Source organism: Symphalangus syndactylus, chromosome 18 (genome assembly GCF_028878055.3).
Source record: "Symphalangus syndactylus isolate Jambi chromosome 18, NHGRI_mSymSyn1-v2.1_pri, whole genome shotgun sequence".
In the NCBI taxonomy this organism is placed as follows: Eukaryota; Metazoa; Chordata; class Mammalia; order Primates; family Hylobatidae; genus Symphalangus; species Symphalangus syndactylus.
In genome coordinates, this window is record NC_072440.2 from 18,974,321 (window position 1) to 18,988,199 (window position 13,879).

The 13,879-nt window shown below is 41.4% G+C and overlaps 1 protein-coding gene across 2 annotated transcripts in view; it reads left to right on the forward strand.

The window, feature by feature from the left end:
* The window catches only part of SLC25A17 (solute carrier family 25 member 17), a 54,811-nt gene that overhangs the window by 13,590 nt on the left and 27,342 nt on the right, over positions 1-13,879 (forward strand). The window contains exons 2-4 of one of the 2 annotated variants that reach the window (XM_055252796.2): positions 6,004-6,064; positions 10,499-10,565; positions 12,422-12,573. In XM_055252796.2, coding sequence (XP_055108771.1) covers positions 6,004-6,064; positions 10,499-10,565; positions 12,422-12,573 — 280 coding nt within the window. The remainder of the gene's footprint in view (positions 1-6,003; positions 6,065-10,498; positions 10,566-12,421; positions 12,574-13,879) is intronic. The other variant, XM_055252797.2, reaches the window with a different exon arrangement.

Below are 13,879 nucleotides of genomic sequence, written 5' to 3' on the forward strand. Positions count from 1 at the left end.
TGCTTTCTTCAGAACAGCGGTTCTTAACCATTTTCTTTCTTTCTTTCTTTCTTTCTTTCTTTCTTTCTTTCTTTCTTTCCTTCCTTCCTTCCTTCCTTCCTTCCTTCCTTCCTTCCTTCCTTCCTTCTCTTTCTTTTTCCACCTTTTTTATATTTATTTTTATAGAGACAGGGTCTTGCTATGTTGCCCAGGCTGGTCTCAAACTCCTGGCTTAAGTGATCCGCCTGCCTTGACCTCCCAAAGTGCTGGGATTACAGGGGTGAGCCACCGCACCTGGCCTTGGGCCATTTTCTCACAAGACAACAGATGATGCTCACAATCGACACAGACTCGGAGGCTCTCCTGCATGTCAACCATAATCCCACCCTTTTCTCACACACTCAATAAAACACTTCAGGCTGGGCGCAATGACTGGCCTAAGTGAAGAGATAACCTATACAATAGGAGAAACTATTTGCTAACTATGCATCTGACAAGAGGTTAATATCCAGAATATACAAGCAACTCACACAACTCAATAGCAAAAACAAACAAAAACCAAGTAAATAATTAAAAAACGAAAGCTCTGAATAGACATTTCTCAAAAGAAGACATAGAATTGGCCAAGAGATACTTAAAAAAAAGCTCAACATCACTAATCATTAGAGAAATGCAAGTCAAAATCACAATGGGATATCATCTCACCCCAATTAGATTGACTACGATAAAAAAGACAGAAAACAGGGATCCCATTCCTTCACGGGGCCCTGGTAGAGCGACCTTGCACATCTAGGTACCAGCGAGCCCCAAGTACACACTTGCTCTGAGGTTGGGTGCGTAGATGAGCAAGGATGGATTGTCTCTACCATTCCTCAACCAGCTGAGGCCCTGAAATCCTCCCTTAGCCAGATTTCAGGACAAAGGAGCACTAGATATTATTAAAAGGACTCCTTTTGCTAGTCCTTTGGAGCCTGAATTGGGATTGAAAGTGAGAGGAGCAGGGCCTGGGCTCAGAAGGGGGATATAAGGAAAGCAGAACCCAGTGTGCCTGTGTCAGTGTCGTCTGGAGAAAAAGCTCTTGATGATATCTAATAGCCGTTATTCAAATCAAAACTGTCTTAAGGCCCTCCACCTATTTTCTCATTTATGGGAAATGAAACATTGAGAGAAAGGACTTGCCCAGTCACCTCAGATGGCTCAGCTGGAAACTAGAAGTGAGATCCGACATAGTGGAAATGTGTCGCATACAGTGAGCCACTTTCCAACTTAGCCATTAAAAAAAAAAAAAGCCAAAAACTAGCAAATGCTGGTGAGGATACAGAGAAAAGGGAACTCTTGCGCTCTGTTGATGAGAATGTAAATTGGTGCAGCCATTATGGAAACAGTATGGAGATTCCTCAAAAAATTAAAAATGGAACTACCATATGATCCAGCAATCCCATTACTGGGTATATATCCAAAGGAAATGAAATCAGCATGTCAAAGAGACCTCTGCATTATCTGTGTTAATTGCAGTGCTATTTACAATAGAAAATGTGGAATCAATGCTTATCAATGCTTATCTACAGATGAATGGATAAGAAAAATGTAAATATACCAATGGGAATTTTATTCAGCTGTAAAACAGAATGAAATCCTGCCATTTGTGGTGACATGGATGAACCTGGACAATAAATATTATGTTAAGTGAAGTAAGCCAGGCACAGAAGAACAAACATCAAATGATCTTACTCATAAGTAGAATCTAAAAAAGTTGATTTTATAGAAGTAGAGAGTAGAATAGTGGTTACCAGGGGCTAGAGATGGTAGGAAGGAGAGGGGGACCAGGAGAGGTTAGTTAAAGGGTACAAAGTTTCATTTAAGCCAGGTACTGTGGTGGCACAGGGCTGCAGTTCCAGCTACTCGGGAATCTGAGGCAGGAGGATTGCCTGAACCCAGGAGTTCAAGGCCAACTTGGGCAACACAGGGAGACCCCATCTCTTTAAAAAAAGAAAAAGTTAGACATGAATAAGTTCTGGTGTTCTATTACAAACTATGGTGACGATAGCAAATAACAGTGTCGTGCGTATTTCAGGATAGCTAGAAGAGAAGATTTCCGATGTTATCACCACAAAGAAATGATGTTTAAAGTAATGGGTGTGGTAATTACCCCAGTTTGATGATTATACAGTGTGTACATGCATTGAAACACTACTCTGCACCCCATAAACATGTACAGTTATTACATGTCACTTATAAATAAATTTTAAAATGTCTCACTGTGGTATTCTTTTAATTCTCATCTACCAATTAGACCCCTTTTTGTTTTTCTGTATAGTCCTTTTATATATAAATCTGTTCTCATTATTAATCACTGGAGTAGGGAGGAGGCAGTGGTGGGTTTTCAGCTAACCCTCTTGATGCAGTTTTTCCAGTACTACTAAATTTATAAAACTGTTACTTGGTGTTACTCATTTGAATTTTCTTTTTTTCTTTTTTTTGAGAAGGAGTTTCTCTCTTGTTGCCCAGGCTGGAGTGCAGTGGCACGATCTTGGCTCACTGCAACCTCCGCCTCCCGGGTTCAAGTGATTCTCTTGCCTCAGCCTCCCAAGTAGCTGGGATTATAGGCGCCCACCACCACGCCTGGCTAATTTTTGTATTTTTAGTGGCGGGGGGGAGGGTCACCATGTTGGCCAGGCGGGTCTCGAACTCCTGACCTCAGGTGATCCATCTGCCTCGGCTTCCCAAAGTGCTGGGATTACAGACGTGAGCCAACGTCCCTGGCCTGATTTGAATTTTCATATGCCAGTTCTTGAGGTAGTAATAGACCAATGAGCTCTTTGGGCTGACTGTTCTCTTTATCTTGGTGTTTCACTTCAAGATATCTAGGTAGGTAGGTAAGGACTTTTATGTTTAGGAACCTTCAAGTATTTATTTAAAGCTGGCAGAAAAGAGGGATGAAGGTGACCCAGTGTTTGAAGAGGTAGCTTCCAGGCTAGACTTTTTCTGTCTGGAGATGCCCTGTCTATGCAGTACCCTTCAAAGAAATGCAGTACTGGCTGGGCACGGTGGCTCACACCTGTAATCCTAGCACTTTGGGAGGCCGAGGCGGGTGGATCACCTGAGGTCGGGAGTTCGAGACCAGCCTGGCCAACATGATGAAACCCCGTCTCCACTAAAAATACAAAAAATTAGCTGGGTATGGTGGCAGGCGCCCTTAATCCCAGCCACTTGGGAGGCTGAGACAGGAGAATCACTTGAACCCAAGAGGTGGAGGTTGCAGTGAGCCGAAATCCTGCCATTGCCCTCCAGTCTGGGCAACAAGAGCAAGACTCCGTCTTAAAAAAAGAAAAGAAAAGAAATGCAATACCATGCAATAGAAAACGAATGCTAGAGCCTTAATAAACTTAATAAGCTTTCTCTAACTTTCCAGCTCCCATTTTTCTTGGAAATTGCCTCCTGAAGATGAGCAAGAATGCTGGATGCATGGATTTGTAGGATTTGTAAAGCTTTGTGGGTTCAGTGTTTTGTGAGACATTGAATATCATTTAGTCGTTGAGTATCATATCTTGAAACATTGAATATCATTTAATCATTTATCATGACTAGAAAAGAACATTTATGTTGGGGTCATCAAAAAAGCATAAATAAGTGAAAGTACAGTGAATTGAATAAATGTTTAATTGAGAATCTAGGATGTGCACAGATATAGAAAGAATACTCTCACAAATTAGCAGAAGAGTTAGATTTCACTCTAGTATATGTGCTGAAAGAGTCATAAATAAGTGCTAATGGCAACCTAGAGGACTGAACAACCAATTGTAAGCTGATAGGTGGGGAGAGGTAACATTTAATATGTGTTTTGAAGAATACAAATATTGGAGTATTCTCCCTTGTCATGGAGGCTGACCTATTTAAACTGATAATAGGCCTACCAAATTTTCTTATTTAAGTTGACCTAGTTCCTAGTTATTTATCATGATATAGATATATATATATATATTTTTTCTTTTTTCTTTTTTGAGACGGTCTCTTTTGCCCAGGCTGGAGTGCAGTGGCATGATCTCGGCTCACTGCAACCTCCATCTCCCTAGTTCAAGCAATTCCCCTGCCTCAGCTTCCCGAGTAGCTGGGATTACAGGCGTGTGCCACCAGGCCCAGCTAATTTTTTTGCATTTTTAGTAGAGAGGGGATTTCACCATGTTGGTCAGGCTGGTCTCAAACTCCTGACCTCATGATCTGCCCACCTCAGCCTCCCAAAGTGCTGGAATTGATTACAGGTGTGAGCCATCATGCCCGGCCTTTATTCGTTTGTTTTTTTGTTTTTTTGTTTTTTTTTTTTGAGGCAATCTCGCTTTGTCAGCCAGGCTGGAGTGCAGTGACACAATCTTGGATCACTGCAACCTCATGATTAAAATATTGTGTGAAGCCAGGTGCAGTGGCTCACACCTGGTACTCCTGCACTTTGGGAAGTTGAGGCCAGAGAATCACTTGAGGCCAGGAGTTTGAGGTCAGCCTGGGTAAATATAGTGAGACTCTGTCTTTACAAAAAATAAAATTGGCTGGGTGTGGTGACACACATCTGTAGTCCTAAATACTTGGAATGCTAAGGCAGGAAAATTGCTTGAGCCCAGGAGTTCAAGGTTACAGTGAACTATGATCTCGCCACTGCACTGGAGCCTAGATGACATAGCAAGACCCTGTCTCTAAAATAATTAACTAATTAATTAATTTTTTTGTAACCATTATTAGATCAGCAGTCTAAACTTGATTTTATGCCTGCAAATCTATACCAGTGGGTATGCATCTGGATTGAGAACCATAAACCAAAATGGAAGTTTCGTGCATATAGTTTCATCCCTAAATATATGCTTGTGGTTTTTATATAGGACCTTATAAGTGGAAAGACTGTTGTTTGCTTGTTTTTCTTCATTGATAATTTGTGTCATTGTGTTATCTTGGATGAGCTTAAAGAATTGTTAGCGAAGAGATTGTTCCTATTTAATTTAAAACACAAGCAAACTACTATTTCAAAGACAATATGATCCTTTCACTTTGTGGTGAATGTATTAAGCACAGAATAAAAGTATGTGTCTGTTTAATTACCGGGTATTTTGGTTTTGGGGGTTATCAGGGAGTGCTCATGATAGCAGAAACTGACCTGTAGAAGGTTAAAAATCCATTTGCCTCCTATGTTTGACATGTGTCGTAGGTTGCAAACCCCCTATCTTGTCATATGCAGGGAAATACGTTTTCTTTTTCAGTCTCTGAGAGAGAGAGAAAGAGGAGTTTTCTTCTGAAAAATTAAATACTTCTACTAAAGCATAGTAGAAGCTTGAACATTACTAATCCTAATAGATTAAAATATTATATGTATTTGTTCACTGAAAATCTGATTTGATCGATTGCTAATAATAAACTTCTGTTCATTTAAAAGTTGTGACTCCCGGCCAGGCACAGTGGCTCACGCCTGTAATCCCAGCACTTTGGGAGGCCTGAGGCGGGTGGATCATGAGGTCAGGAGATCGAGACCATCCTGGCTAACATGGTGAAACCCCATCTGTACTAAAAATACAAAAATTAGTCGAGCGTGGTGGCAGACACTTGTAATCCCAGCTACTCAGGAGGCTGAGGCAGGAGAATTGCTTGGACCTGGGAGGCGGAGGTTGCAGTGAGTCGAGATCGCGCCACTGCACTCTAGCCTGGGCAAAAGAGCAAGACTCCATCTCAAAAAAAAAAAAAAAAAAAAAAAAGAAGTTGTGACTCCCAGCCTGGGCAACAAAGTGAGACCCCCATCTTTACAGAAAAATTTAAAAATTAGCCAAACATGGTGATATACACCTGGAGGGTATGTGCTTGTAACCCCAACTACTTGAGAAGCTGAGGTGGGAGGATCACTTGAGCCCAAGAGTTTGAGGCTGCCGTAAACCACAACCACGCCACTGCATTCCAGCCAGGATGACAGAGCAAGACCCTGTCTCAAAAAAAAAAAGTTGTGACTTCCTATGTTTGTGATACTGTAATGGCCTTTTTCAAACTTTTCAGGGAAGTGTGACAGCAATGACAGTGTTTTTTCCCCTGGATACAGCTAGACTTCGACTTCAGGGTAAGTAGAATCATATTCCTATTCATATGGTGTCAGGAAGCAAACGTTTTCTCTAGTAATTTCTTTTTTTTTTTTTTTTTGAGACGGAGTTCGCTTTTGTAGCCCAGGCTGGAGTGCAATGGCATGATCTCGGCTCACTGCAACCTTCGCCTCCCGGGTTCAACCGACTCTCTTGCCTCTGCCTCCCAAGTAGCTGGGATTACAGGAACCTCTTTTTTCGTAGAGACAGGGTTTCACCAGATTGGTAGTCTGGTCTTGAACTCCTGATCTCAGGTATCTCCTGCCTTGGCCTCCCAAAATGCTGGGATTACAGACATGAACCACCGTACCCAGGCTCTTTTTTTTTTTTTTTAATGTATGTGTGTTTTTATTTTTCTAGGGGGGATAGGGTTAAGGGGGAACAAGTTTTGCCTGAGAAAATAAACTTTTCAGCTGAAACTGTATCCCAGAAGTTTGAAATAAGTTGTAGAAGAGGGAGAAGATAGATACCTGGTAGACTGGGGCCTAAAGTTGCCACCCCCTTTCCCACTCTAGAGGCCCCTTGACTTCCTGCTCCAGATTACAGTGGGGAAGGAAGCTTTCACTCTTTCTTCTGCTCATCGGTGATCTGAAAGAGGCAGATGGGGAAAAAGCTCCTAAGAACCAATGGTGCACATCAGGCCATGTTACTTTCTCTGTCTGAGATGAGTTCTCTAAGACCCAGGGTAAAGGGTGGACTGTAGCTCTGTGGACTCAATTTGCCTCCGGACCTTTTCCAGAGCTTTTTGCCCAGTTGTTGCTGACAACTGATGACAAGACAGGCAAAGATCAAGGCCACATCAACAGCCCCTTCAAATTTCCAGAACAGGTGTATTTCCATCAGAGCCGAGCGGGAGGCTTTCGAACTCGTTCCATAGATGAGCTGCTTGCGGTTTTCTCCACACACCCTGTGAAGCCACACTCTGGGGTGACTTTAGCCTGGAGATGAAAATGGGCAGTGCCCCCTTCTATGCAGATCTGAGATACTCAGGACCACTACTCCTCCTGGGGTGCAGAGGCAGTGCTTACTCTACAGCCCTTGCGGAGGTTCCAGGTCAGGGCGGGAAAGCCAGAGGTGCCCGTGGGGCAAAGACTTTATCAGATGTCCCTGTGGCCACAGCAAGAAAAACCCATGTGCATTTGTTGGCTGTGGAGGAAGGGCTGGCCGGGCATACAGGCCTGGCCCACCTCAGCCTCCACCCCAGTTTAGTGATTTCTGAATTAATCAATGATTTCTGATACTATAGAGATCCACCATTGACTTTAAATACTGGTCATCATTGTTTCCTATTTTATTTTTTATTTTTAAGTTTTATTTTCCTTTTCTTTCCAGAAGATATCATGTTTCCTAATTAACAGAGAGTCATTCCTGGATGAGTCATAGCCTTAGCCATTTTCTAATCTAAGAACCTGAGTGGGCTTGCATTAATAATTTTGAATTGTTACAATCCTTTTCTAAGAAGCCATATGACTTAAGGCACACAGTGGAGAGTTTTTTGAGGGAGTTAGATGATCTCAGAAGAAGAGGCAGAATAGGAACATACTGGAGCCACATACTCAATGCCATTGCTAATGTAGGCGTGTAGTCCTAATCTGCCTTTGCAGCTTTATGGGACTCTACAGCTCACTGTGATTCTTGCTTGTTTTTTCCTCAGATTTGTTCAAGTTGAAATTGTAAACCTATGCCAGAACTTGCATGAAGAGATGAGTAAGATTAGCTTTGAATAGTAATTCAAAGGTTAAACCCTTTATGCCTACTATTTTTGGTTAATTTTATAGTTTTTGGATAAATAATTTTACATGATTCAACAGGCAAAATATATAAAAAGGTATACAGTGCAGTGAAAATGCTCACTCTTAGTCTGCCCTGTCTCCCTTTCCTCTTCACTGCAGGTAACATGTTTATCAGTTTCTTGAGTAGCCTTGCAGACATTCTTTATGGGATAACAAGCGAATAAGAATATATAGTCTTAATTTTCTCCCTTTTTTACTTTTTTTCTCTCTTTTTTACACAAAAAGCATACTTTACATGCTGTCCTGTACTTTGAACTTTTCACTTAACAGTATGTTTTAGATGCCTTCCGAATCAGCGCATTGGGAGCGTCTTAGTCTGTCTTACAGCCGTGGAGTGTTCCATGGTGTGAATGCACCATAACCTGTATCACCCTTACCCTGTTGTAGATTCTGGGGTTGTTTCCACCCTTTTGTTATTACAGAAATGATATAAGAATAGATTTGTTCCTATGCCACGTTGTTTCTGTGAATTCTATGGGATAAATTCGCAGATATAGGATTACTGCATTAAAGGGTAATTGTATTTGTAATTTTGATGGTTATTGCCAGATTGCCTTCTTTTTTTTGAGACAGAGTCTCTCTCACCCAGGTTGGAGTGCAGTGGCACAATCTCGGCTCACTGCAACCTCCACCTCTGGATTCACGTGATTCTCCTGTCTCAGCCTCCCGAGTGGCTGGGATTACTGGCATGCGCCACCACGCCCAGCTAATTTTTGTGTTTTTAGTAGAGACGGGGTTTCGCCATGTTGGCCAGGCTGATCTCGAACTCCTGACCTCAGGTGATCCGCCCGCCTCGGCCTCCCAAAGTGCTGGGATTACAGGCATGAGCCACGACGCCCAGCCTCAGATTGCCTTCTATAGGGGTTTGCCAGTTTGCCATCCCACAAGCCATACTGGTACCAATTTTAATTCTTAGGAAATTGGTTAAATTGCATATTTTATGTTCGAAAATTACTTTTCAGGTATGGGTAGGAAATTTGAAGTTAATTGAGGTGAGTTTTGTTTTCAGTGAGAATGCCAGGAAAAACACAGTCCTTGTCCTTTTGAGACTTTATTTTTTAGATTAGGAGACAGAACGCAAGGCTAAAACCCTTTAAGAAACTTGAATTTTAGGCCGGGCTTGGTGGCTGACGCCTGTAATCCCAGCACTTTGAGAGGCCGAGGCAGGCGGATCACATGAGGTCAGGAGTTCGAGACCAGCCTGGCCAACATGGTAAAACCCTGTCTCTACTAAAAGTACAAAAAATTAGCTGGGCATGGTGGCAGGAGCCTGTAATCCCAGCTACTCAGGAGGCTAAGGCAGGAGAATTGCTTGAACCCAGGAGGCAGCGGTTGCAGTGAGCTGAGACCGCACCCCTGCACTCCAGCCTGGATGACAAAGAGAGACTCTGTCTCAAAAAAAAAAAAAAGAAAAAAGAAACTTGAATTTTAATACTGGCTTTGCTGCCGACCACATCTGTTCTTCCAGCTTTTGTGTCTATAGCCTCTCCTGTAAAAGGTAGATAGTAATTTATTTCCTCTTTGCTTTACAAGATGCTAAAATGAGGAAAATATATACATTAATTGAATAAAACAAGACAGCTTTATGAAATATAAGAAATAAATTAGGCTGGGCGTGGTGGCTCACGCCTGTAATCCCAGCACTTTGGGAGGCCGAGATGGGCGGATCACGAGGTCAGGAGATCAAGACCATCCTGGCTAACACAGTGAAACCCCATCTCTACTACAAAAAACAAAAAATTAGCTGGGCATGGTGGCGGGCGCCTGTAGTCCCAGCTACTCCAGTGGCTGAGGCAGGAGAATGGCGTGAACCCGGGAGGTAGAGCTTGCAGTGGGCTGAGATCACGCCACTGCACTCCAGCCTAGGTGACAGAGCAAGATTCCGCCTCAAAAAAAAAAAAAAAGAGATGTTTTCTGTCATGCCTTTTCCTTTGGAAATTAGGAATTAAATTAGACTGCTTTATGGTTCATGAGTAACAGATGAAGGGCGAGGGATCTGCAGTGGGAATTTAGCACATGGTCACACAGGTGCATCATTTAGTTCTGGGGCAACCTAGGGAGCTCAAAGGTGAGGTAAATGGCATTTCGGTGAAACTTGCTGATGCTGACAATTATAATTCTCAAAGGATTTAGTTTAAACATACATAGGCCGCGTATGGTGGCTCACGCCTGTAATCCCAGCACTTTGGGAGGCTGAGGCATGAGGATCCCTTGAGCCCACGAGTTTGAGACCAGCCTGGGCAACATAGTGAGACTCCGCCTCTAAAAATATTAAAAAATAGGCAGGGCACGGTGGCTCATGCCTATAATCCCAGCACTTTGGGAGGCCGAGGTGGGCAGATCACTTGAGGTCAGGAGTTCGAGACCAGCCTGGCCAAAATAGCGAAACCCCGCCTCTACTAAAATACAAAAATTAGCTGGGCATGGTGGTGTGCACCTGTAATCCCAGCTACTTGGGAGGCTGTGACAGGAGAATTGCTTGAACCCAGGAGGTGGAGGTTGCAGTGAGCTGAGATCGCACCACTGCACTCCAGCCTGGGCGACAGAGTGAGACTCTGTCTCAAAAAAAAAAGTTTTTTTTAATTAATAAATAAAATAAACATGCACCGTTTGGTCTTGTAGTTGATGAGAAAAGAAAATCCAAAACTACGCACATGGTGCTCCTGGAGATCATTAAAGAAGAAGGACTGTGAGTACTACCTCATTTCACCTTCGTTAAAGCAACTTGTTAGGAGATTCCTGTGCTTCCAGTAGAGTTATGCTTACTTTCTATCTTTCTCATAGCACAATAATGTTGTGAATTTGTAATTGCCTGATTTATAAGTACATAATTGTTTTCAGTTTCTTAAAGATCTGTAGTGAGGCGTTTGATTCTTTTTATTTATTTATTTTTGTACAATACTTAATCTTAAGCCATTTGATTCTTGATCATGGAGTCTTCCATGAAACTAAAATGCATTGTTTTATATACAGTAAACTGAAAAAAAAAAATAGTTGTTTAGTTCATTCCTGTCAGGTGCATTAAGACAGATTATGTACTTCTTTTTTTTAGCTTTTTATTGGAAATAATTTTAAATTTACAAAAATTTGCGAAACTAAACTTAGTACAAAGAAGACAAGTATATGCTTTACCCAGATTCATCTGTTAACATCTTTTCCTCTTTGTTTTACCATTTTTGCTCATGCTGTCTCTGTCCCACCTCCCTTCACTCCTTACACACACCACACACAAATTTCCTCTGAATTATTTGAGAGTAAGTTAAATACATCAAAGCCTTTTAGCCCCATGACATTGACACTTTTAAACAATACAGTCAGCCTGTAATCCTAGCACTTTGGGAGGCCGAGGCGGGCATATCACCTGAGGTCAGGAGTTCGAGACGGCCTGACCAACATGGAGAAACCCCGTCTCTCCTAAAAATACAAAATTAGCCGGGCGTGATAGCGCATGCCTACAATCCCAGCTACTAAGGAGTCTGAGGCAGGAGAATCACTTGAACCCAGGAGGGAGGTTGCGGTGAGCCGAGGTTGCGCCATTGCACTCCAGCCTGGGCAACAAGAGTGAAACTCTGTCTCAAAAAAAAAAAAAAAAAAAAAAAAATAGAATGTTTCTCATTTTAAGTTTGCCTGACATTTCCTCATGATCCCATTGAGGTTATGCATTATTGGCCTGAATAATGCACAGGTGATATTGTGTCCTTCTCAAGGTATCACATCTTGACTCACATACTGTCTGCCTGCCCTTGGTTGGCTAATTATGATTTCTTAAATTTGATTTAGCCATTGTGCAATTACTTTTTCTTCCCTTGCAACTATAAGCAGTCTATGTGGAGATACTTCAAAACAATACAAATATCCTGTGTTTTATCAACATTTCTCCGCTAAATTTACCACGAAGTTGCAAAATGACGACTTTCCAACTCCAGCATTGCCTCCACAGTGACAATTTTACCAGTGTTGGCATTCTGCTGTAAGCGGGACCTCCACTTCTCCTTCATTTATTTATCTACTTATTATTGGTATAGGCTCAGAAATGTCTATTTTTCAGTGGTTTACAATTGATTACTGTACTTAATTATTTTGGTATTCAAATTGCCCCAGATTTGGCCTGTAGGAGCTCCTGTGAGCTCCTCTGCCCTTGTGAATTCCCCCATCTTTTTTTTTTTTTTGTACTTTTTTCCTATAATTACTTAATTTTAACTGTTCTTGCCCTGTAATAAAACATGAATGGTACTCTATTAACTAACAGCCATGAGGAAGTTGTCTCTAATTTTATATACCAACGTTACTAAAGAAAATTAAGGGAGGGAATTAATAAATCAGTCAGACTTTGTGTTGTTTCTTTGGTATCATTAGTGCTAGAATAGATTTCTTGGTTTGGACATCCTTCAGAATGTGAGGTGTGTGTACAGTTTTGAGTCCCTTGTATTCATGTAGGAATGAAGCTTGAGACCATGTGAATGATGGTCAGCCTTTCCTAGGATTTCTCTGCCAATTTCTAATTTGTCCATGACCTTTACTTTGCTTATTGTGTTTTTCCCCTAGCCTGGCACCATATCGAGGGTGGTTTCCAGTGATTTCCAGTCTCTGCTGCTCCAATTTTGTCTATTTCTACACTTTTAATAGCCTCAAAGCACTCTGGGTCAAAGGTCAACGTTCTACCACTGGAAAAGATCTGGTAGTTGGGTTTGTTGCAGGTAACAAGGTTTTCCGGGTATAAAATGTTTTTATATTTACCTTGTAGTTTTATATCCTCTAAGAGGTTCTTTAGCCCAAAGTAATGCTTACAAAGAATATAGCCAGTTTTTCAACTTGGTTTTTTTTTTTTTTTTTTTAAAATTGTGTTAAAAAACATGTGACATAAAATTTACCATGTTAATTTTAAGTGTAAGGTCAGTAGTATTAAACATGTTCACATGTTGTGAAACAAATCTCCAGTACTTTTGCATATTGCAGACCTGATTCTATTCTCATTAAACTCCCCTTTTCCCTTTCCCTGAGCCCCTAGTAACCACCATTCTACTTTCAGTTTCTAAGAATTTGACTACTTCAGATACTTGATATAAGTCGAATCATACACTACTTGTTTTTTTTTTTGTGACTGGCTTACTTCACTTAGTATAATGTCTTTGACTTTTATCCATGCCATATAGCATGTGACATGACTTCCTTACTTTTTTATGACTGAATAATATTCCATTATATGTATATATCACATTCTGTTTATCCATTCATCTGTTAATGGGCACTTAAGTTGCTTCCATCTTTTGGCTGTTGTGAATAGTGCTATGAGAATGGGTGTGAAGCTATCTCTTTGAGAGCCTGCTTTCCATTCTTCTGGATATATACCCAGAAATGGGATTGCCGGATCATTTGGAATGCTGTTCAGTTTTCTCAGGAACCTCCATACTGTTTTCCATAACACTGTAACATTTATAATCTCACCAACAGTACACAGAAGTTCCCATTTTTCCACATCCTCACTAACACTTACTTTCTGTTTTATGATAGTAGCCATCCTAATGGGTGTGAGGTGATATCTCACTGTGGCTTCGATTTTCATTTCTCTGATGATTATTGATGCTGAACATCACTTTTCATATGTTTGTTGGCCATTTGCATATTATCTTTGCAGAAATGTCTGTTGTGGTTCTTTGTCCATTTTTTAATCGGGTTATTACGTTTTTTTGCTTTGAAGTTGTAGGATTTCTATATGTGGTATAATAAAAAATATATGTGGCCTTTGTCCCTGGTTCCTGGCACAGTTCCTAAAACCATTGGAATTCCCTGAGTGGTAGTATCTTTTGTTATTCCTAATGAGCCCCTTTGAACTATCCCTGAGTTTAGGCTAATAAAGTTACTATTGGTGGGCTCCTAGATAGCTTCAGGATGGAGGCTGGTGGCCAGAGGAACCAGCCATGTGCTTAGAGAGAAGGGGAGAGAGGTTGAATTTTGGATAAATAACTCAGGATAGAAGTCTAGGAGTCATCACAGGCTCTTCGT